Here is a 22,754-nt window from a genome sequence, read left to right as displayed (position 1 = left end):
ATACTACTAGAAAACAGAATAGCTATAATAATTAATTTTTTTAGGTTTCTATAAGTCCTAAGAAAATGGTAAATACCTGTGTCATCCAAAGTCTGTGATGTGGTACAGAAATAGTTGTCAATACAGCATTTTTAAAATTAATGTTTAAGAATAGAGAATTGAAAGTTGATATATTCAATCAAACCAACTATCTCTACAAGCTAGTGTGTGTGTGTGTGTGTGTGTGTGTGTGTGTGTGTGACATGACACACTTCTTTAATTCTCTAAAATTACATTTGAACCAGTAAATAAATACACTAATACAAACTCACTGGGAGTATGGAGTAGACCTGCATAGAAAAGATGAGACCAGAAATAAGGGAAACTAACTGTCTTAAGAAAATGGTTAAGAAATCTTGAAGAGATTCCTAAATGCAGACTGCTGATTTGCAATTAAGGAGAGAAAAGTGAGGTAGAAAGGAAAGTCCATTAAGACAACAGTCCATAAAGAGTCTATTTGGAAGCATATATTAATTAGCATTTTTCCACGTGAGCAGATCTGTTAAGTTTGAGAGGTCTATGAGTTTAAGAGACAAGAGCATCGGTCTCTGACTTTATAGATTAATTATCATACCGAGGCACAGAAAGATAGAGCAGCTTGCCCCAAGACATTCAGCTAAACATGACCACGCTGAGTAAGAAACACATCTGAGTGGAGATGCATAAGAGATATGAAGAGTATGGAATTAAGGAGAAAGGCCTGGACTAGTGATATAAATTGAAGAGCCGTTAGCACACAGATGGTACTTAAGCCACAAGACTGGAGAGAACAACTGAGTGAGTGAATGCAGATGAAGAAAAGAGATGTGAACCTGATTCTAGAAGCTCTCCAAAATTTAAAAGTTGAGAAGATAAAAACAATAATAACAAGTCAGCAAAGAGACCAGAGTACACAGCAAATGAGATGAAGAGATAATAGTATTTCAGAAACCAATAAAGAAAGTAATTCAAGGAAGGTGTTATCAGTTGTTCCAAATGCTATACCCAGGTCAAAGATGAGGACTGCAATTTGAAGAATATAAATTATTCCGTGAGAGTACTTTAAAAAGTGCCTGAACCATGACATGCTAATCAGTGTCTGAAAGTCAATGATTAAAATTCATATTCAATTTAATCACCAAATATTGAAATCTAACAGGCTCTAAGGATTTTATTAAAGAGTGTCATTACCTGGTCCTGCAGATACTCATCCACAGCACCACCATGTCTAAGATTTGCTAACAGCATTTCAGCAGCTTCAATTCCAACCTTGTCTGCATTTACACCTGTAAAAGACACAATGCAAAAAAAACCCCACTAAATTAATTACTAAGAGGCAAGAAGTTTAATATATCCTAGTTAGCACTGGTATCTAGGCTTCTGAACTCACCAAATGCAACTTTTCAGATAAGATTTCTATGTATATTTAATCTTCTGAGACCTAAGCACATGCAAATACTTCTTATCTTTAAATGCACTAGTGGAGGAAAAAACAGTAATTTCCCCCTAAAAATACTAATTACAAAACCAATTTATAAGTTATGACCTTATAATGCTACACCTCAATTTCAGAAATTAAAACTTACATATTATATTAGTCTGCAGGCTAATTTTTAATGGTCAGAAAACAAATTAAGTTTCATCCAAGGAAGACCAGATAAAAATTATCAGATCAAATATTACAAAGTTTTATTCCTTTAAGATATGAACACTAAGCTTATTTTGAAAATAAATCAGAATATTTATCACCATACTCCACTCCCTGCTTCTCTACACATACCTGAAATCTTCTGTATAACACTGAATACAAAATAAGTGTTAAAAGTAGTGGAATGTTAAATGATTCTTTTAGAATATTTATATTAAACTAAGAGAAGCCTTTGGCTACAAATGAAAACTCTTTCAGAAACGAGAATGTGGGTGACTTTTGTTTCTGTTTTATATTTGGAAATTCATTTAATTACATACATATAATTGATAAAGCTTCTCAAAAAAGTGGAATTTTCAAAAATTTTAACTCCTTTTTTCTTATAGAAATTATTATAATAAGCTAACTTAGTCTCTTCTACTTCCTCTTCCAGAGATGAAAATAATACCTAAGTTGGAAAGTTGTTATAGAAATTAGAGGTATTTTTAAAGTATATATTACCATGACTGGTACATAATAGGCTAACAATAGTTAAATACTGAGTACCTACTATGTGTGTCCCATACTTAGTGACAGGAACTGGTTCCTTTGCTAAGGAGACATTTTTAAAAAATAGTCATATATTACAGAATACGAGAGTAAGCACTAAGCTAAGCTCTAAGCTATAAACTATATACCCAATAAAAGTTTACAAAAATAGCAGATTATAGATACTAGAACAATTTAAGGTTTCACAGAGCATGGACTTAAGTGAGTCTTGCTTTGAAAGTACTGGAGAGCAGGAGACATACTAAGGTTTCTCTGCCAGTGGCAAAGTGTTTCTCAGAGCCACTCACATTCCTTCCTACCCAGCCTCCTTGATAATGAGTAACAGTAGGAAGGGATATACATCATTACCAGCTATTAGTAGAGGTCTGTGGCAACTGAACAAAATGAAGTAATTATGAGATTGTTGCTTATTAAGTACTATGCTCTAAACAGAAGAGCAAAATGCTAATTTCTTCAGAAATTTTAATGCTTTTATGACTGACAATAACCTGACATTTTGGATGTTTCAAAAAAGGTCTTGATTTTGACAGCTGATTGCAAATTAAAACGAATATTCAGTGATTTGGGTGTTTTTTTAGGTTATTAAGAGGACAAAACTATAAAATGGTTATCAGACTGAACAGAGAAGGCCAACAGATTTACTTTAGGATATCAGAGATGCCGAGAAGTGCCACATATACTGAAGGTGGGAAGGAAAGTGCTTACTAGCTGGGCAATTTCCACACAGGAAACAGGGACTAACCAGAGGTTAACCAGAGGCATAACTCATTTTAGCAGACTACTTTGCTCCCACAGTAAAGAACATGATTTACTGAAAGAGAAAAGCAATAAAAAAATACACAAACACTCAACAATGCAAAGACAAAATACATTCTGGCCATACTACAATCATATAAAGTTGGAAGGATCCTTGCACATAGACAGTGGTCCCATCCATTTTCAGACAAGCAAATGCCAGAATCACTCTGCAGGATAATGGCAGACATAGGACCAGATCTAAGGTCTTCTTGCTCTCAGCTTCGTGCTCTCTCGTATAGTACACAATTTCATCTAAACCACAGACTCTTGGACAAAACAAAACTTCACCTTTGTTATAGGATCAAAGAATGCTATATAGCTGGAAGAGTTCAGAGATTCTCTAGGTTAATTCACTCACTTAACAAGCAAGGAAACTAAGATCAAAGCTGCTTTGGTAACTGAGATAATGAAAAAAAAAAAAAAGACTAGTTACAACTTACTGCTTCCACCATATACAATGGCATGGACGACCAGCCAATATTGCTTCTGGTGACAACTCTTAAACATTAGGATTCAGGGTCTAGTAATTTTCTAGCTGATTCATAATTTATAATTTCAGATATGAAAGAGGATCTGGATAATAGGAGCCATGACATTATCTCTGAGATTCTGAATATACAGACTACCAAGACTAGGAGAGGAGACCCCAAGCACCCTTGCACTGGCTAACAACATCTCATCTGACTGACATGCCTCGCAGGAAGCAAGGAAGAACACCAGCAGGGGACAATCAATCTGAGCAAACAAGTTGCTCTGTTTTTCCTTCCTCCCACTGTAAGTCTAAAAGTATGCACTGTGCACTCTATAAGCATGTGGTCCAAAAAGAACTTCAAAGTAAAAACTGTCTGATATAACCAAATGAGAAAAGAATGTTGATGGAATATTAGAAAAGAAATTTTTACAAGGCTGACCAACAAAGTTAATTACAAGTACTGCTGATAACAGAGTAATGATTCTTTTGCAATCTCAATGCAATGTATCTAAAACCATCATCTACCCTGGCAAACTAACTCTACTTTCTATATTCACAAGTTGTAGATTCATTCAGTTGTATTCACAACTGAAACAAATGTTTCCAGTTACCCAAGGGAGGAATATAGAGGTCATTCTTCTTATTTCCTCCCTCACCTCCCATATCCAATTGGTCACTAAACTGTCTATTCACCCTTCAAAATACCCTTCTATCATTACTCACCTCTCTGGCCCCAGTCACCACATTCCATGGTATAAACCCTCACCATTTCTGACCTAAATTGCTGTAACAGACTCTTATCTTCCTGCCTTCAGTATGGTTTTCTTCTAATCCTCCACAGAGCGATTAGAATTACCTTTCCAAAGATCTGATATTACAACCCTCCTTAAAATCTTTATGTTTTCAGGATGAAATACAAAGTCTTTTATATGGTCTATAAAGCCCTTCAAAATCCTCTGTTGACCTCTCTAACCCCATCTCCACTCCCCCACCCAAATCCTGCACTCATCACAGATAGTCACAGAACAACACACTTTTGTGTTAGCACTGCCTTCTTCCTAAGCCCTCTTTTCTGACGTCTTCTTAGCCGACAGAACCCCCTGGAGGATCAGAGAATGGCAGAAGTCACATTTGGGGTCAATCAGCCCCTAAAGAAGAATTAGCTGTTCTTCCCCTGTGTCTCTATGGGACCCTGGGGACACCACACTCACAGCACCGGGTGGTCTCCTCTGCCAGACGAAGCCAGCAGGCAGGATGGTGGCTCTCGCTTCTGAACCCCTGGCACACAGTACCTGGCACGTCTTGGTACCCAATGATACTACAAACTAAATTCATATTCCACCCAATGGCTGTCAAGCACTTATTATTTATAACATGAGGGCTTCTAGTCTCTGCTTTATATTCTGCATTATATTTGCCTTCTCAAGACAGTTGTAGATACTACATACAGTGGCTCACTATCCACTTTACCTAACAAGTAATTAGTATACACTAAATATGTATTTTTGATCACTACTTCCCAAACTTTGCTATACCTTAGAAGCACCTGGAGAGCCTCTCAGAACAGATTCCTGGGCCCTACTCCCAGAGATTCTAATTTGACAAATCTGGGATAGGCCTGCAAATTTGTATGTCTAACAGACTCTCAGATGACACTGACATGCTGCCCAAATGCCAATCACACTTTGAATAGCACAGTTTTAAACAGGATTCATTTATATCAGGTCAACTGGAGATGTTGGTTTTCCTTACTCTTGAATGTTGATTAGATCTGATATGTAACTAGTATCTAGATCTACCAACTGAGCAAACTAAGATTACCTGAAATTTTTTACCCAGCCCAGCGAGGGTAAGCATCTTTTAAAGATCTACAAACTAGGAATAAAGCAATCAACTACCACACAAACAAAAAGTTTTACTACATACGGTCTTAACAGCAAAAGCAACTTTAAGTATTAGCAAACTGAAACATAAATGTGTATCTCCTTTCCCATATATGCCAAAAATGAGCAAATTTCCCTTTCAGAAAAATATTCAGTATTTTGAAAAACTAATGTAGTAAAGTGATGCAGGGAAGAACATCAAGACACCAAAACCACTGGATGAAAGTTGTACAGCAACAGGATAATCACATGGTCTCCCAGTATTATCCCAGATTACTTACTAATTACAAAAGAAAAAGGAAACTTTACAGCAGACAAACTGGAGGACATCACCTTAACCAAGTGATCACAGGCAGCTTTACCAGTAACGGACAAAGTGACACTACGTGCAACCTGTTGTGATACAGTGGAAAGTACACAAAATCAACTATACAATATTCCTACTAAAATGTTTTACCTGAATATCTAATCAAGAGACAAATCCAAATCAGACAAATCCAAACTGTGGAAAATTGTATACATTTGAGTTTTTCAAAATGTCAGTACCATGAAAGGTTAAAAGAAAGGTGAAGAGACTATTCTGTAATAAAAAAGACATGATAACCAGATACTGTGTATTCTCAAGAAAAAAAAATCCCACACTGCTCCAAAGAATATTTTGGAGGCAACTAGTTCTATCTGAATACAAGTTCTAAGGTAGTATTATGCAGGTATTGTTTTCTGGGCGTACATGCTACAGTACTCAGGAGTGAGACACAGAGCCTGCAACTTACAGTGAAATGGTTCAGAAACACACATAGCTTGTAGCTAAGTACTCTCTACTGGTGAATCTAGAACAGTGTATGGATGCTCATTAGTTTTAACTTTTCTATAGATTTGGAGTTTTTCAAAATACAAAGTTGAGGGAAAGACTGAAAATTTATTGACTCTAAAACAGGATCAGTTAACCGTATCCTTTCAAACTTGTCACCCATCATGCTATGACATTCTAATCCTGACAGATAATCAAAGAATTTTATACTAGCATTGGGAACGTCCAATTGGATGCCCTTCATTTATGTATACCTCGTTTACCAAGCGATGACCCAGCAAACAAACAGCCAGTGGATGTCTCAGCAATAATGCTACATAGGGAAAAAAAAAGTATTACTATCTATATGATAAATATTCTATAATTATATGTAAATCAAGACAGCAGAACAGTGACTATTAAATACACAGAATTACATCTGGCTAGAACACTGCAAAAGTTAGATTCCTCATGCAGAGAGTAGCATGAGCAGCGTTCTTCACCTTCATCAGCGTATTAGTCTCTGCCAGTGCTTCTGACAAGTCACAGGAGATTCCAACCCACTCACTGGGAAGAAATGCCTCACCCAAGAGTTACGTCATCAGCATTAAATGGTACCATTTCACAGGCATACCATACCATAAAGTATTTTATGATTGTCTTAAATGAAAAGGTCTTTCTACAGAGATGTTAGGTTTTGTTTTATAGTTTTCAGATAGTATTATCATATGCAGAGCATTTATTTTAAACCCTTTAATCGAAACTTTGAAAAAGACTTCAAAATTTAAATACAGAAGTATTAAAGATACTTCTATACTTCTAAAACATCAATTAAAATATTTCTTAAATCAGTAACTCCTAATTGGATTAATAGGTTAGGTTTCTTTTTTAAGTAGATCTTTGCCAATCTAATATTTTCTTGTAAAATGACCTTACATTTGAGGTATAGAAAAGCACCTGAAAATACTCCCTTTAGGATCAGCTTCAAAGGTTAACTTCTGATTAGCTTAAACATTTAAGTTCACTAGATAAACAAAAGGGCTCTTACAAAGTAATAAAAGGCAAACCATCCTCAGAATAAAATAATCATCTTAATTCATAATACTGTTGTAGGAATGCCCTTAAAAGTATTATCTTCTTAAAACTACAAATTTAAACAAGAAAAACTACAAATCTTTAATTTAAATAGGATAATTATTTCAGGGCTCTTGACCAGCATTTAGGAAAAGATATATTGTCTCACATTATTCCATTTCCATTGCCAAAAGCTTGGTCTTTAGTTTCCTGAACCGGCTGGATATTAACATACAGATCCCTAATCTCCTTTCTGATGCATCGGACAGCTGCCGCCGCCATATCTTTTGCTACCTATGTGGCAAGACAGAAAAACAGAATAAAATTAATTAATGATTATTTTGACAATTATTTTCAAGCCTTCAAAGACATATAAAATAACTTCTACATGCTTTATGTAAAAACTTGATTTTCAAGAATAGAGAGCACAGAATTTTAAGAAAAAGTTCTAGTGACAGGAATTATTAAAAAATTAAGTTCTTTTAATAATTTCAAAATTTAGGTGCTATAATACTTATAATGATATACACTTCTAAGAACACCCATAGACAACTTACTTTAAATGGCAAAACACCAGCAACAAAAGCTCTTCCATATATCTTAGTCACAGAGCCACGGTCAGTTAAATTTATCGAATTCAATTGTTTAATCGGTGACATTCGGACAATCACTTCGCCACCTCCTTTTGGGTAGTAACCCCTATGAAAAGTACGACAAATACTCAAATAAACTGAATGCATGGCAAAAAGAAAGCTTAATATTTATAATGAAATAACATGTGAATGATATCTAACCATATAACTCATGTTTGAAATTTCCAAATAATGTTTTTGATTTGTGCTGTTCACTACAGTAGCCTCAAACTACCTGTGACTATTTAAATTAAATACAATTTAATACTCAGCTTCCCAGTCATACTAGGCATATTTTGAATGCTAAATAGTCTTATGTGGCTAGTGTAACTACCATATTGGATAAGGAACATTTCCCTCGATGCAGAAAGTTCTGTTTGGTAGCACTAGTTTAGAATACAAGCTTCTTAAGAGCAAGTCCTTTGTCTCTTTTGTTCCTGCTATAATCCAGTGCCAGAAACAATGTCTGGTACACAGGTGCTCAATAAACATATGATGATGAATATTTAAGAAGCTGAGCATTAATAAAAATCTATCTCAAAACCGAAAGTTTCTGTGATGACTGCCCTTGTACTGTTCACCATGTAAGAATTTATTCACTATGTAAGAATTCGTTCACCATGTAAGAACTTGTTCGTTATGCTTCAGAAGATTGGAGACTGACGAGAATTAGGCTTGAGATGGATTAATGATTGTACATTGAGCGTTGACCCCCCATACTGAATTTTATTGTTGTTAACAACCATTTGATCAATAAATATGAGAGATGCCCTCTCAAAAAAATAAAAAATAAAAAAAATAAAAAAATAAAAAAAATTAAAAAAAAATCTATCTCAAATACTTGGTGTCATTTATTCTACAGCAGATGCTGAGAATAACAATGCTCCTATCCACAAAAAGCTCCCCCATCTGGTAGAGAGATGGCTCCACATACAACTACTAGACACAAATCAGGCTGTACAGATGACTACAACAGAGGTACAAACATGAACTCCAACTGAGGCACACTCATGGATAATTCACATAAGAAATAATAAGCTGCATTTTGAAAAAATACAGGATTTCCAATTTTTGGAAAGCATGGGGAGGAAAAACATGAAAACATGAAAGGGAGCCTATTGATCTAAGGCCTCAAGGCATAATTATTTCCTACAAGAAATATATTAAATGGGTTCCAAAGTGGTAATTCTCTTAGGGCCTAACTTTCCACTATTCTTAGCACAAGCAGTGGGTCAAAGGGCTAAGAAATATGTAACTTACCTCATTTTAATGTCACAGTTAAATCTGAAACCAAATTTTTCAACAATTGGCTTGAAAACCTGAAAAATTAGTTTATTATTAACCACTGATTCAACAAGTATGGCTATTAAACAAAAGTGCTCTGCATTGAGCTAGTAATGAGGCACTACAGGTAAATAGTAATTTAAAAAATGTAATGGCCAGTTCTATTTTTCAAATAAAATAACTGACAGTAGCTAAAATAAAAAATTGGGCATTTACTTAATCAGGGCTGTGTAAGTCTATCTAGTAAAAAAAAACCCCAGAACTTGAGATACTTGATCCCAGTAGTTATTTTACTTCAGAGGCCAGTATTTCCTAACCCTTCTTAATGTAATGTGCCATAAGAAATTAGGGGGTGTTGGTGAATAGCATTCCATTCTGCTTTCTCAATTTTTTAATACAGTTGAAATCTCATTGCATATACAATGTTTTAACCCTTTGTTCTTTCTGTTTATGTAAAATTCTTCCTAAGCAATATGTGAATGATGAAACGGCATTCTATCATAATTTATTCAATTGTTCTCTAAGTTATCACTATTACATAATTATGTATGTCATATAATAAGAGTTATAGAATGCTCTGCTCAAATATCTCTGAATGTTTATCTTTTGTTGCATTTTGTTTTAATTAGGGCCATTTCCTTGAAGTGTAATTACTAGATAAAGAGTGATGAACTTTCATCATACACCCTATCAAACTAAATTTTAAAAGACTGTACCATCTATTAAAATGGCACAAAAATTTTTTTAATTAAAATCTGAGAACATCAAGTGGTGGAGAAAATGCAGAATAGCTAAAACTCTCATGCAGGGCTGGTGAAAATAACAATGCAGCCACTTTGGATGGCAAAACATTTGGCAGTTTCACCTACAGTTAGTCATCTGCTTGCTATTTATAACGCAGCAATCCCTCTCCTAGGTACTTACAGGAAAGAAATGAAAATTTGTATTCACACAAAAAGCCTCTATGTAAGTGTTTAGAGTGACTTTATTCATAATTGCCCAAAACTGGAGATACCCCAAATGTCCTTCAGAAGATGATTGGATAAACAAACTGGTACATCCATATAACAGAACTATTTGGCTTTTGTTGCTGATACAAACAACAAGGATCAATCTCAAATGTATTATGGTAAGTAAAAAGAGCTCAAAAAGCTACATTCTGAAAAAAGGCAAATTTATGATAGAAAACAGATCAGTGGTTGCCAAAGGCTGGGGTTGGGATTAAATACAAAGGAATATGAGGAAATTTTTACAGTAAGGCTTGGTTGTGATGGCTGGTTCACAGCCAAATGTCAACAATTGCAGGACTGTACACTAAAAAGAGTGAATTTTAGTATAATTATGTCTCATTAAACCTAGAGGGAAAAAAAAGATACTAGTTTTCTCTCCTACTGGCTGTATAAGCATACCAATATTGAATTTTACCATTTTTAAAATGTATTGTCTTTAAAATTCGGTATTTCATTATTTTAAAAATGTTTTATGTGTACAAAATTGTTTACTATAGGTACAATTCATACAGATCTTTAGGGCTTGTTCATTTTGCTTAGCTGAAACTTTATTCCTATTCATTAACAACTCCCTATTTCCCCTTTTTCCAACCACCATTCCACTATTTGCTTCCATGAATCTGACCCACTTTAGCTATATTATATAAATGGAATCATGCTGGTATTTGTCTTATGCGACTAGTTTATTTTCCTTAGCATAATGCCCTCAAGATTCATGCATGTTGTTACATAGTCTATAGAGTTTCTCTTTTTTAAGACTGAATAGTATTCTATTGTATGTACATATATTTTCTTTATCCATTCATCCATCAATGGACATTTAAGTTGTTTCCGCATCTTGGAATGATGAGTAGTGCTACAATGGACATGGACATGCTAATATCTCTTTGAGACCCTGATTTCAACTCTTTTGGATAAATACCCAGAAGTTGGACAGCTTTATTTTTAATTTCGTGTGGAATCTTCATAGTTTTCCATAGTGGCTGTACCATTTTGCATTCCCATCAATAGTGTTCAAGAGTCAAACATAGTATTTTCTACTTTGAGTTTTTTCTTCCAAATTGCAATTCCCGTGCTTATAAAATAACTGATTTCTATAGTAATAAATATAATTTTATACTAATTACACTTGAGGTTTTCAAAGAATTTACTATGAACACTGTTCTAAGATACAAAATCTAAACATAATCTCTTACCCTCTCCCACAAAAGAACTAGACACAACAGAGAAATAAGCAGGTATGGATGTACACAAAAATATTCAGCATATATTTTACTAGAGAATGGAGGTTTGGAAGAATATATGAAATCATCTTAGTTTGGTAACGATGATAAAAGCCCTTACCATCGCTGTGTAATCAATCTGTGGGGCCATCTCAGCATTAGTTCCACCTTTCAAATGAAGTTCTGATGGAGAAGCAGCAAACAGAACACATGGCATTGAGACCTGCATCAAGAGGCACACACTCCTAAGGAGAAGGTAGAACAAGCTTAGCTGTATTTTCTTTTTACAGTCTCAGGAAAGTGATATTACCACATATCACTGTTAGCTGTAGGACAGACAGCTGGGAAGGCAGCTACATGCCTTCAAGTTTAAAATTCAAACACACTTCAGTAACCGAATGATAAAATCCTGAATCTTAAAAGAAAGACAGTACTGTATTTCACAGTAGAAGGAACTAGCCTTAAATGATAAGCTAATCTGGGTTTGAATCACTAAACACTGTGTGATCTCAGGAAGGTTCTAACACTTCTTTTTGTATTATAAAAAAGTAAAAAATAAGTATTTTTTTCTTAAATAGTTCTACATATATTATTTTTATACAAATATAAAAACATCCTTGCGATGTTTTTATTAAAGGATTCTTAAAAGCAGCAGTTTATGAAAACATATTCAAAACAAAGTCTAGAAATACTCAAATGATTATCTTGAGTCTCTACCGTGAACAAGGCACACTGTTCGAGATAGCAAGCTAAAATAGGCCCCACCATCGGGGAGTTCATCGTATGACAGAGTAATATTTTAGAGACTAATAGCTAAGTACTTCCCATGGAAAAAAGTCTTAAGGAAATAATCCTTACTATAATTCACTTCTGTATGGTCTTTATAGTCAAATAATGAGAAACCTAGAGACATAATTACAGAATATGAAGTATTTTATAAAACAATTGTCAGATTTTCTAAATGAGCTGTTATCTCCTTCTTCTCCAAAGTCAAGGGAAAGTAATCATAGTCACACATAGATTATAGTTTGAAAGGGAGTTTGATATAACCTCTCATACCAAAAGATAGACCTTCAAATAACTTTCTTATGGCAATGATATATGTATACTGATTAGACGGTCTCTATCACTCATAATGCATTTCATTAATTTAGTAAATATTTACTGACTGCATAATATGTTAGGCATTATAAGAGAAAATGGATGCAATATAATCTCTGTTCTCAAGTAGTTGAGCCTAGGACCAAAAGACTTGGAAATGTTTAGTTTACTATATAAACTACAGGTTTATAACTACTAAACTTCTCATTGTTTATTCCCCCTGAGGAACCCAACATATAAAGTGAACCCTCTACCCCTGATAAAATTAGAATCTAAGAATAGTAAAAACCTTAATTTTGGGCAAGTAAAGAATTGCAAAAACAAAGGTAAACGCTTGAGAAAACACATGGTAATCACAATTAGGGACAGAAAATTTAGAATGTAAGTAAAATGTATTTTCTTGCTAAGGAACAAGTTTCTTTTAGTTCCCTGAATGAAGATGGATTATCAACTTTAAACTCATTTTCTATACATTCTAGAGGATTAGAAGCCAGAGAAGGCCTAGATTCTAATTCTGGTTAGGACCCTGACTCTATGGGCTTGGGTAAATCACTGAACACCAGAGGGTCTTCATTCTCTCATTCACAAAGTGGAGGAAGGGTTCAAATACATGATTTCTATTTTCCTCTTGCAGCTTCAAAATTCTATGATTCTGTTTCAGTTAATTTTTGATAGTTGATTAACTGTAACTTTTTCCCTTTTTTGTATAGGAAAATGCCCAAAATAATATGCCAGACACCCCCTAAATTCTTTAATCCTCTGTAGAAAGTTCTCACTTAGCAAGCCTAGCCTTGCCTTAGGCCTATCAGCAGGTCCCTTTTCATAGTCAGAATTTCATCCTTTTTCACATCATAATTCAAATGTCAGTTATCATTAAATATTTTCTTAAACTCAAAAAATCATAATCTATTAAAACAGTCATTTCTGAAACACACTGGCATCTGGTTTACAGTACTACTTGATATTCTACCAAATTTCCTAGTAAATGGATAGGACTTTGGTAAAAGGATGCAGCCAAATAACATACAAAACATAAAAACTGTTCCCCATGTTTTGTCAATAAAAGGAAGAACTCTTGGAAAAGATAAAGGCTCCCTTTAACCGTTAAATCTATTTTCTAATGGGGAAAAAAAAGATTATATTTAAAATTTTCTAATTGGATTGCATAAGCAGCTATTAAAAGACAATAAAAATACCTAATTTTTAGATTGAAGCCAAGAACAAAATATGCTAAAATGCAAAAAATACTATTACAAAGCATGAAAACTTACTCATTTTCAGATATAAAAATAAACAAATACACTATACACATGATGAAATTCTATAGTAAGAGCTACAATTAATAAACAATAAAGTACCTGAAAGCTTACATAGTCTTGAACCTGAAAGGTTATTTTTTATATCCATTTCAGAGTGAGAAAACTAAAGCACAGACAGGTTAAACAATTTACCCAATAAATGGCAGTATCTGCCTATGAACCCAGGTCTCACTCCAAAACCCGTACTTGGAATGTAAGTGACATACCCTGCTGTCTTGGTATCAGCTGTGTGGATTCCACCTTTGATCTTCTTTGGTATAAACATTATTTCTGTTGATCCGATTTCTGCCCCCTCCAGTTGCCCATCACACAAATCTCGAATCATTTCCAGTCCAGATAAATGTTGAGGCCTTCAGGTCATAATACTGCATCAAAACGTGTCCATTCAGACTGCCTATATCCCCACATTTTATGATATATTTATAAAACTGCAATGGCAAGAAAATAGCAAGGTCTAACCACAGTTAAGTGCCAGATCTTCAGTGTCAGAGCTTTCTTTTTGGTTTTTATGCACCTAGACTACCTACTGGTGGGCATCACTTTAAGGGTTCCTTCCAGGCCAGTTATTTTAGCTATAAAAACATACACTGAATTATTGTTGCAAATCAGAAGCGTGCAGAAGAGGAAAACTAGTAAAACTACCTAATACCACGAATAACACTTGCAGTTTACAGAAAAATCTATTGTAATTGTTACGGGCTGTCTTCCCCCCAAAATTCTTATGTTGAAGCCTTAACCCCCAATACCTCAGAATGTGGTTGTATTGGAGACAGGGCCTTTAAGGAGGTGATTAAGAGCCTTGAAAGAGGTGATTAAGTTAAAAAGAGGCAGTTAAAGCACGCACTAATCCATTCTCACTAGCATCCTCAGAAAAGAGATTAGGGCATGGAGAGAGACACCAGGGGTGCCCACGCAGAGAAGGATGACTATGTGTAGGGGTAACAAGATGGCAATCTCCAAACCAGAGAGAGGCCTGGAACAGAATCTTCCCTTATGATCCTCAAAGGAAACCAACCCTGCCAACATCTTGATCTTGTACTTCCAGCCTCCACAACTGTAAGAAAATTAACTTCCGTTGTTTAGGCCACCCAGTCTGTGATATTTTGTTAAGGCAGCCCTAGCAAACAAAGTATTCGAACACACCCTTAGGTAACTGGATTTCCCTGTTGGTGAAATGGATAACTGCAAAAAACTGCTTTGACAGAGAATTAATGTAATACATATCAACAACTGACTTCTAATAATTTCACTATAGATTGTGGATAAAAGACTACGAGATAATTGATCAATGATAATGGAATAAATACAAATACAAAGGAATCAGTTGGGCTTCAATCTGAGTCCTCTGACAACAGGTGTATGCATAGACTTGAATCTTAGCATGCCTAGCTTCCCAGACAGAAGCAAGGTCAACTCCACAATCGACAATTCTGGTCCTTTTCGGTTTCCCAGCGGTCTGAATGAAAGCCATTATAACACACTTCAGGGTCATTTTCTGATTATAACAACTGCGGCAGCAGAAATTGCACTGGTTGAAAAGTGGAGTTTCCTCCGGCCCTACGGACCTCTGACTCAGTCTATCTTGCCGGCTGCTACAAGCTTTCCGGGTACTTGGAATGTCCGATGAGGCGCGGAAACATTTTAAAAGAGAACTTACTAGGAAACGACACAATTCTAGCCAAATAGGGAGAACACGGACCTATTTTCTCAACTTGCCCCGAGGTATTCAAGACCACTCAAACCCAGCCTCCTGCTAACCGCTCAAGCCCGAGCAGAGCCCCCGGGACCTTCTCTGCATCACCGCCCGGGCTGACGCCCCAGGCCCCGCCTCCGCCCCAACTCCTCCGGACCCACCGTCGGTCCCCCCAACCCCCACCCGCCAGTCCCGCGGCCCCGCTCCCCAGCGCCCCGACCTACCTCAGGCCTGGCGTGCTGCGGCCGGCGCGGATCTTCTGCACCCGCAGAGGGAGGCCCAGCAGACAGCTCAGGGCCGAGGACACCCTCAGGATCTGGCCGCCCTGACAAAGCAGGGGGTGCAGAGAGAAGAGAGAACATCGGCGTGAATCGCCCCCTCTGCAGCCAGGGCTGTGGCCGCAGCCCTCCTGGCCTCCAGCTCCGCACTTACCCCTTCCATGATGCCGCCATCGACCTCCACCAGCTGTCCCGCCATGGGGGGCGCCCTGGGGCCTGGCCCGCAGCGACGAGGCCTCCGCCCGAGACGGAGGAAGAGACGCTGGCTCCCGCCCAGCAGCTCCGAAACCCCTGACCAGGATGGGGGCTGCGGGGGCCTGGCCGGAAAGCAGACGGTGCGGCTGCTGCCGAAGAACGAGTTCAGGAAAAAAGACCTCGGCCCTCGGCGCCCTGAACCCGAGCGCCTACAGCTGGAAGCCAGTGCGCCTGCGTGCCGTGTGGTCCTTAAGGAGGCGGTGCCGAGAAAACTCCGACAAATCGCAAGCTGGCCCAGAGACTGGGTGGAGGCCAGGGAGGGAGCCTGGAACGCAGTGGGAAGTCTGTTCCTTGAAGAGGTGTACTCTAAACACTGCAAACCCGCAGACTGCACAAAGTGTCCGTTTCATCTCTAACTGGACTCTCCAGTTTTCTCGCAGACTTGTGCAAACATCTGTGTTTATCCTGCCGTACCCAGTACTGGAGGCTCGTAGAGCAGCTGAACGTGTAAGAAAGGTCCAGACCTGCAGTACTCGGCCACCTTCTCTCTGGTCAGGTTTGCCTTCTCTGCAGCCTGTCCCTTGAAATGTGTGTGTCCTTTTGAGTTGATATACGTGAGCCTCTCGTCCTTCCCCGGAGGTGGTGTGTGTGTGTGTGTGTGTGTGTGTGTGTGTGTGTGTGTGTGTGTGTGTGTGTGTGTGTGTGTGTGTGTGTGTGTGTGTGTGTGTGTGTGTGTGTGTGTGTGTGTGTGTGTGTGTGTGTGTGTGTGTGTGTGTGTGTGTGTGTGTGTGTGTGTGTGTGTGTGTGTGTGTCAAGTATTACCATCCTTTGTGTGTGTGTGTGTGTGTGTGTCAAGTATTACCATCCTTTTTCCTCTGTGAGATACGATTTATTTGGGGGTGGCTGAGAAAGGGCAGAATCAGTAATATAATGCTGCAAAAAGCCAAAACTTTGCTGCTACTTTGTCCAAGAATGAGCGTAAGCTCCTGACTCCAGTGCGCAGTGCAGCTAACATAAGTCCCCTCAGACCAGAGCCGGAAAAAGCTTCTTGATTATGCTTGTGGCCCAGTTACTACAATAACTGAGTACCAAATGATATGCAAGCTTCTATGTAAGCAAAAATGAGTAAAGCAGTTTCTACCATGAAGAAATTGGAGATATTGAGAAGTAATCAATTTCAGAGTCATCCATAATAATAATAATAATAATAATAATAATAATAATAATAATAATTTGCATATGCTTACTTACAGTTAAGGGGGACAGCAATTAGAATACAAAAAGCTATAACAATAACAGCCAACATTTTTTGAGTACTTAAGTGTCTTGCCCTGCATACATTCATAACCTATTGAAGTACTTACTACTTTTATCTCTGTTTTACAATTGCATATGTTAAACAGTTTGCTGCAAGGTCACACAAGGATTAGCTGGAAGACTGGCATATGAACCAAGGTGGTCTGATGTGAACACCATGGTCTAATCCTAATGTTCTACCACTTTTGTGACAGAGAATACATATATATACGCTGGTAACAGGTACACTGTTTAACCCCATTTGGGACATCACAACCTCTGGGGCTTACCTTAAGATATTAATCAGGGAAGTAATCATATTTGCATTTTAGAACGATTGCTTTGACAGTACATGGATTGCTAAAGGGACCTAATAGCCTGAAATGATGCAATAATCCAGGCAAAAGATTCAAGAATATGAAGCATGGCAGTGGCAGGGGGATGGAATAGAAAAGCTCTACTCTTATCTGACGTCTTAGCCCCTGTTACAGAAAAGTTAATCTCAGAGGAATTTTTGGCTTTCTTCATTTCTAACTTGGGCTAGGAAGTCCTGCCTCTTCCTTTTGCCTCATTCCAACCACTTCCAGTGGTAGGGGAAGTGAACAAGATGGAGAGATTAGCCAGGCAAGAGTAAATAATAATAAGCATTTGTATAAAGCTTTCATATATATTTTCTGTTCAAAAAAAGCTGTGAGGTTGGTGTTACTATATGAGGGACCAAGGCCCAGGAATTGGAGATGACGTAACAAGTGGTGGAGTTCAGTTATCTACAAAGAAGGGGCAATTAGGTTGACAACAAGTTCTTCAAAAGAACAGTGGAAGTAAGAAAGACAATGGATTCATACCTTCAGAAAACTGACAGAAAATAACCATCAACATAGAATTAAGTCCCCAGCAAAATTTTATTTTCAACAACAAGGGTGAAGTAAAGAAAATGATTTCTTTACTTTTACACAGAATACACAGAAACTGAATTTAAGATCTGTGTACACTTTCTAAAGGATGTACTTCAGAAAGAATAATTACCCTAGAAGGGAGTTTGAGAAGAAATCATGAACAAAGAAACTGTAGAAACATAGGTGAATCTAAACAAACATTGCATAAAATAACACCAGACAACAAAAGTATGTAAGTCAAGACATGGATGACTAAAGTTAAAGAATTCAAAAGTTTCCTTTGGGCATAAGAGTTAAGACATAAATTAAGATTTTAAGTATGCAAGCTAAAATTTCAAGGGTAATGACTCAAGTAACAGTGTAAACCAGCTGAAGGGAAAAATGGACTAAGGGGAAAATACAATTTAATTAAAAAAAAAGAAACACAACACCTTAATCAGCATAAAAAAGCAGGATAAAAAGAAAGCACTAAGGTAAGAAAGTAGAAACAAGTTCATACATATAAATAATAAAAGTAAATGAACTTTCTGATTGGAATCCAGAGATTGATATTTTAAAAAAACAAAAACATTGAAAATTATGAGAAGCTTTGAAAATGAGAAGATAGAAAAAATGCTCCAGATAAATATCAACTAAAATAAAGCTGGTATCACTATATTAATGACAATTCAGACTTCAATATGATGTTTTATCAATGACAAAAAAAGTCACTACAACATAATAAAAGGTTGACTTCACCAGGAAAATAACAGCCATTCAAAACTTTGTATGCATTTTATAAAATATCTTCAAAATACAAATCAGAAATTGACAGAACAGAAGAAGAAACTGATAAATCCACTACAGCATAATGAAATTTTATCATGACTCAGTTATTGGTAGATCAAGCAGAGGAAAATTTAGGAAAGGCAAAGACCTGAAAAAAAACAATATGCTTTATCTAATATATACACTGTTACATATTTTGTAATATACACACATAATATTACATACATATATCCATACATATATCCTTCAGTCAAGTACTATAGATCACACATTATTTTCCTAAAAAACTCATGAAACATTTATAAAAATGACTAAGCCATAAAGCAAGTCTAAATAATATACAAAGAATTTGTATCATGCAGGTGACATTCTCTGACCAAAATGCAATTGTGTTAGAAATTCATTCCGAAATAGGCAACAGCCACCAAATACTGATGTTTGGAACCTGATAAACACTTCTAAATAATTAATGGATAAAAGAAGAAATGTTAATAGAAAATGTGTAAAGTGCTAAGGATGAACAAAAATGAAAGTTCTACATATCAAATTCTAAGGAATGCAATGAAACCAGTACTTCAAAAGAAACTTTTATCATTAAACATTATTTTTAGGAAAGAAGAAAGACTGAAAATTGACTTAAGAAGTTAAAGAAATGGGTTCTTTGGTTCTTTTGAGCTCAAGTGAAAGGAATAACTTGTAATACCTCCTGATTTTGAAAGGAAAGATAAGGATGCACATTATACTAAATATAGAAATGATAATCCAATGAGGTAAAATGAATAAAAGAAAAGAAGTAAACTAGATATTTTCTTGGAAGAAGGTAGCATTAAAGGGAAAGCTAAGAGGAAGAAGGTGGCATAGGGACCCTAAGGAGGAAAAATAATTCAAAGACAGAGCTACTACATCTTCTTTTCATACAAACACATGCACGTAGCATATAGGGTTATCAAATATATTACAGTGCCTATAAAATATTTTGTTAATCAGAAAGTCTAAAAAATTAAAGTTCCCTTGACTATCCCAGATTTTCTTATAAAGATAATGATTTAGATTTCATATTTACAGTAGTTTATGTGTGTGGAATATATACTGAAAAGCAAAAAAAGAGTTTGGGGTAATATTTAACAGTAAATTTGTGAAATACCTGAGTTTGTTTCACAGTCCCTAATCTTCAAGATTTTTTTCCCTGTAATTCTTTAGACATCTGTGCAGATTTTCATTCCCATGTAAAAGACAAAAACAGGCAGGCAAATGTCATTCGGGACATTTCTAGAAATTGGTTTATTAATTGCTCTGAGGAAGATATACTATTAAAGCTCTGATCCTTTCACCTTTTCCAGTTGGCCCGAATTTGACATTTCTCCAAGAAGCAAGTGAATCAAGGTTATGTCTGTGAAGTACATTGTATATTGTGGGCACTGCATATAACAAAATTCCCCAAGAAGAAAAGATAATGTTGGCATGTTTTTTTTTTTTAAGACAAGAGGGTAACATTATTCATCTTCCATTAAAAAAAAAAGTCAATCACAATAATCAAGAACACTCAATGTGTGTAAGAAATGCCAGTCACTGAGAAGTGGTCCAGTATAGACTCGTGACTCAGCTGGTGATAAAGAGCCTTGATACAAACTACAGAAATGTAATCATTACTGTAATCAAGGCGGTTGCAAAACTGGCTGAAGGGGATATTTTCCTATTCGTGGCTCATGTCCTAATTCAACATAATTTACCTGTGTATTCCCTTCACACTCTCTATCTCCCCGAACACATGGACCAAAAAGATGAGCGTTGGTGCACACAGCGGTGCCCTGCCTAACTTCATCCTAGAAATTAAATCTGGGCTTCACCCCGCCCCGCCCCGCCCCGCCCGGGTGCCGCTTCTCTCCGCGGGGCTCCGCATTCCTAGGCTGAAGCTCCGGCCCCGCCCCGCCGCTGGTTGGCTGTGCGGTGGGAGGCTCGGTCCTTCGCCCTCCATTGGCCGCTCAGGTCCGTGCGTTTTCCACTCCGATAGGTGGTTCCACGGAGGCGTCTCTTCCAACCGTGGAGGTTGTGTCATTTCCGGAATAAGATGGCTGCAGTGCGTGTGCTGAGAACCTGCAGCCTCAAAGCGGGGCGGCTGGTAAGCAGTCTGGGGCAGATGTGAGGTGGGGTAGGAGTGGTTTGCCCGGAGTCATCAGCGAGAGGTCTGTTACTTTGTTCTCCTAGTGGCGCGCATGCAGAGCAGATTGAGGGAGAGGTGGAAGGATGCATGCAAAAATAAGGGCAGAAAAGGTGGCTAGGCGACCAGTCTGGAGACCCACTCCCTCCCCTTACCTGGACGCGTTTCTGTGGCAACACCGTCGCCTTCTAGCTCCATTTACACCCAGACCCCAGTAGCCTTCGAGCACCATTCTAAGTGCCGGACATCGTAATATTGTTATACGCTCTGGGGGTATGGAGAGATGTGTTCATTAACCATTTATTGAGCCCCCGCTGTGTGCCAGGCACTCATAATAGGACCTCTGGCCTCAGGAAATCCATCAATTCAGAGGGAGAAACCTGCCAGACAAAGCATAACACCAGGGGCCCTTGCCAACTAGGAACTGGGTAGCTGGAGCTTCATAATCTGGACCTGTACTTCTCTCCTACCACCTGTCTTTTCAACCTTTTTATCATCATAGGTACCACCCACCACCATCTCCCTTCCAATTACCCACTTTCACACACAGTATTTTAGCAGCAAACACTTAACATCCCAGTAATCATGGTGTTTCATCCCATTTACATAGCGTTTTTCTTCCTGGGACCCCTGTTCCTTAGATCTTCCTATACAGTGGCCGACCCCTGATCTTACAAAACCTTTGAAGAGCCCGCTAAAGCACTGGGGATGCAAATATGAACAAGACAGACACAATCCCTGCCCTCTCAGAGATTACAGCCGTGTGCTAGAGGACAAGGGAAAGAGAGAGAGAGGTGGACACAGTAACAGGCGGTTACAACACGGTCGAGACATGCTGTGATGGGACAAGTGCAGAGAACTACCAGGACGCACAGAACAGATCTGGGGTAAGGGGTGCGGTGTCAGAGAGGAGTTCCGAGAGGATACTTGTAACTTGATATTTGCATCTTACTAGTCACTGGCCTCTCTTTACAGTGCTGTCTGTGCTTGGCTTCTGTACCAGCTTCCTGATATTTTTCCTACGTCTTTGGTCACTTTATCCCAATCTCTTTCTCCTATTTCCCTGCCTGACTTTTAAATATTGGTGTTTCTGAGGGCTTTAACATTGGCCTTCTGTACTTCTTGTACTTCCTGGGTTCTTTGAATTTAGGTGCTATCTATGTGCTGATGATTCCTAAAGGCAGTCTTGCAGCCAACTCTACTCTAGGGCCGTACACACACACACACCTTACTGTCCTGGAAGTATCCATTTGCATGCATATGAGTTGTTTTTTCAGCTGCATGTCATAAAAAACCAACCAATAAATAAGAAATTAAGTATCTGCATGAAAAGCACCCCAGAGTTAGAGGGCAGCTGGTTAGTAGCTCATCATTACAAGGGTTGTCATTTCAACAATTCACTTAGCCTTTCTCTCGTGGTTTCATATTCAAGGCAGGAAGGAGGAAGGAATGGTACCGGTCTGACCCACTGGCCAGAACTATATTATGTGGCCACTGCTAGCACAAGGGATCTTGGAGGAGCTAGCCTTTAGCCTTCTCACACGGTCTGTCATAATGGCTCAAAAGCACATCAGAATCTAGGCTCTGAAACAAAGCTCTCAAACCTGTTCCTCTTGATTCTAGGCTGTCAATCTCTCCAAAATCTCGCCATTATTCTCCACCTGCCTCC

General features: G+C 37.6%; 2 protein-coding genes across 5 annotated transcripts in view; one reads left to right on the top strand and one right to left on the bottom strand.

Annotated features, from left to right (window-relative positions):
• The window catches only part of RTCA (RNA 3'-terminal phosphate cyclase), a 29,658-nt gene extending 13,450 nt beyond the window's left edge, over positions 1-16,208 (bottom strand). For 2 of the 4 annotated variants that reach the window (XM_073234359.1, XM_073234358.1), the window contains exons 1-9: positions 15,927-16,208; positions 15,719-15,819; positions 14,008-14,151; positions 11,503-11,626; positions 9,125-9,183; positions 7,790-7,931; positions 7,402-7,526; positions 6,434-6,492; positions 1,210-1,304 (exon numbers count right to left, since the gene is read on the bottom strand). In XM_073234359.1, coding sequence (XP_073090460.1) covers positions 1,210-1,304; positions 6,434-6,492; positions 7,402-7,526; positions 7,790-7,931; positions 9,125-9,183; positions 11,503-11,626; positions 14,008-14,151; positions 15,719-15,819; positions 15,927-15,971 — 894 coding nt within the window. In that variant the 5' untranslated portion in view covers positions 15,972-16,208. Of the gene's footprint in view, positions 1-1,209; positions 1,305-6,433; positions 6,493-7,401; positions 7,527-7,789; positions 7,932-9,124; positions 9,184-11,502; positions 11,627-14,007; positions 14,230-15,718; positions 15,820-15,926 lie in introns of those variants that run through there. The other 2 variants (XM_073234360.1, XM_073234361.1) reach the window with 2 other exon arrangements.
• A 4,734-nt stretch (positions 16,209-20,942) lies between these two features.
• DBT (dihydrolipoamide branched chain transacylase E2) overlaps positions 20,943-22,754 on the top strand; it is a 47,920-nt gene continuing 46,108 nt past the window's right edge. Inside the window, exon 1 of the mRNA XM_073234356.1 lies at positions 20,943-21,046. Within this exon, the coding sequence (XP_073090457.1) occupies positions 20,996-21,046 (51 nt within the window). The 5' untranslated portion in view covers positions 20,943-20,995. The remainder of the gene's footprint in view (positions 21,047-22,754) is intronic.

The sequence above is a fragment of the Manis javanica genome, chromosome 4, assembly GCF_040802235.1.
Source record: "Manis javanica isolate MJ-LG chromosome 4, MJ_LKY, whole genome shotgun sequence".
Taxonomy (NCBI): domain Eukaryota; kingdom Metazoa; phylum Chordata; class Mammalia; order Pholidota; family Manidae; genus Manis; species Manis javanica.
The sequence above is the reverse complement of the archived record's forward strand: the minus strand, read 5'-3'. Positions and strand labels throughout refer to the sequence as shown.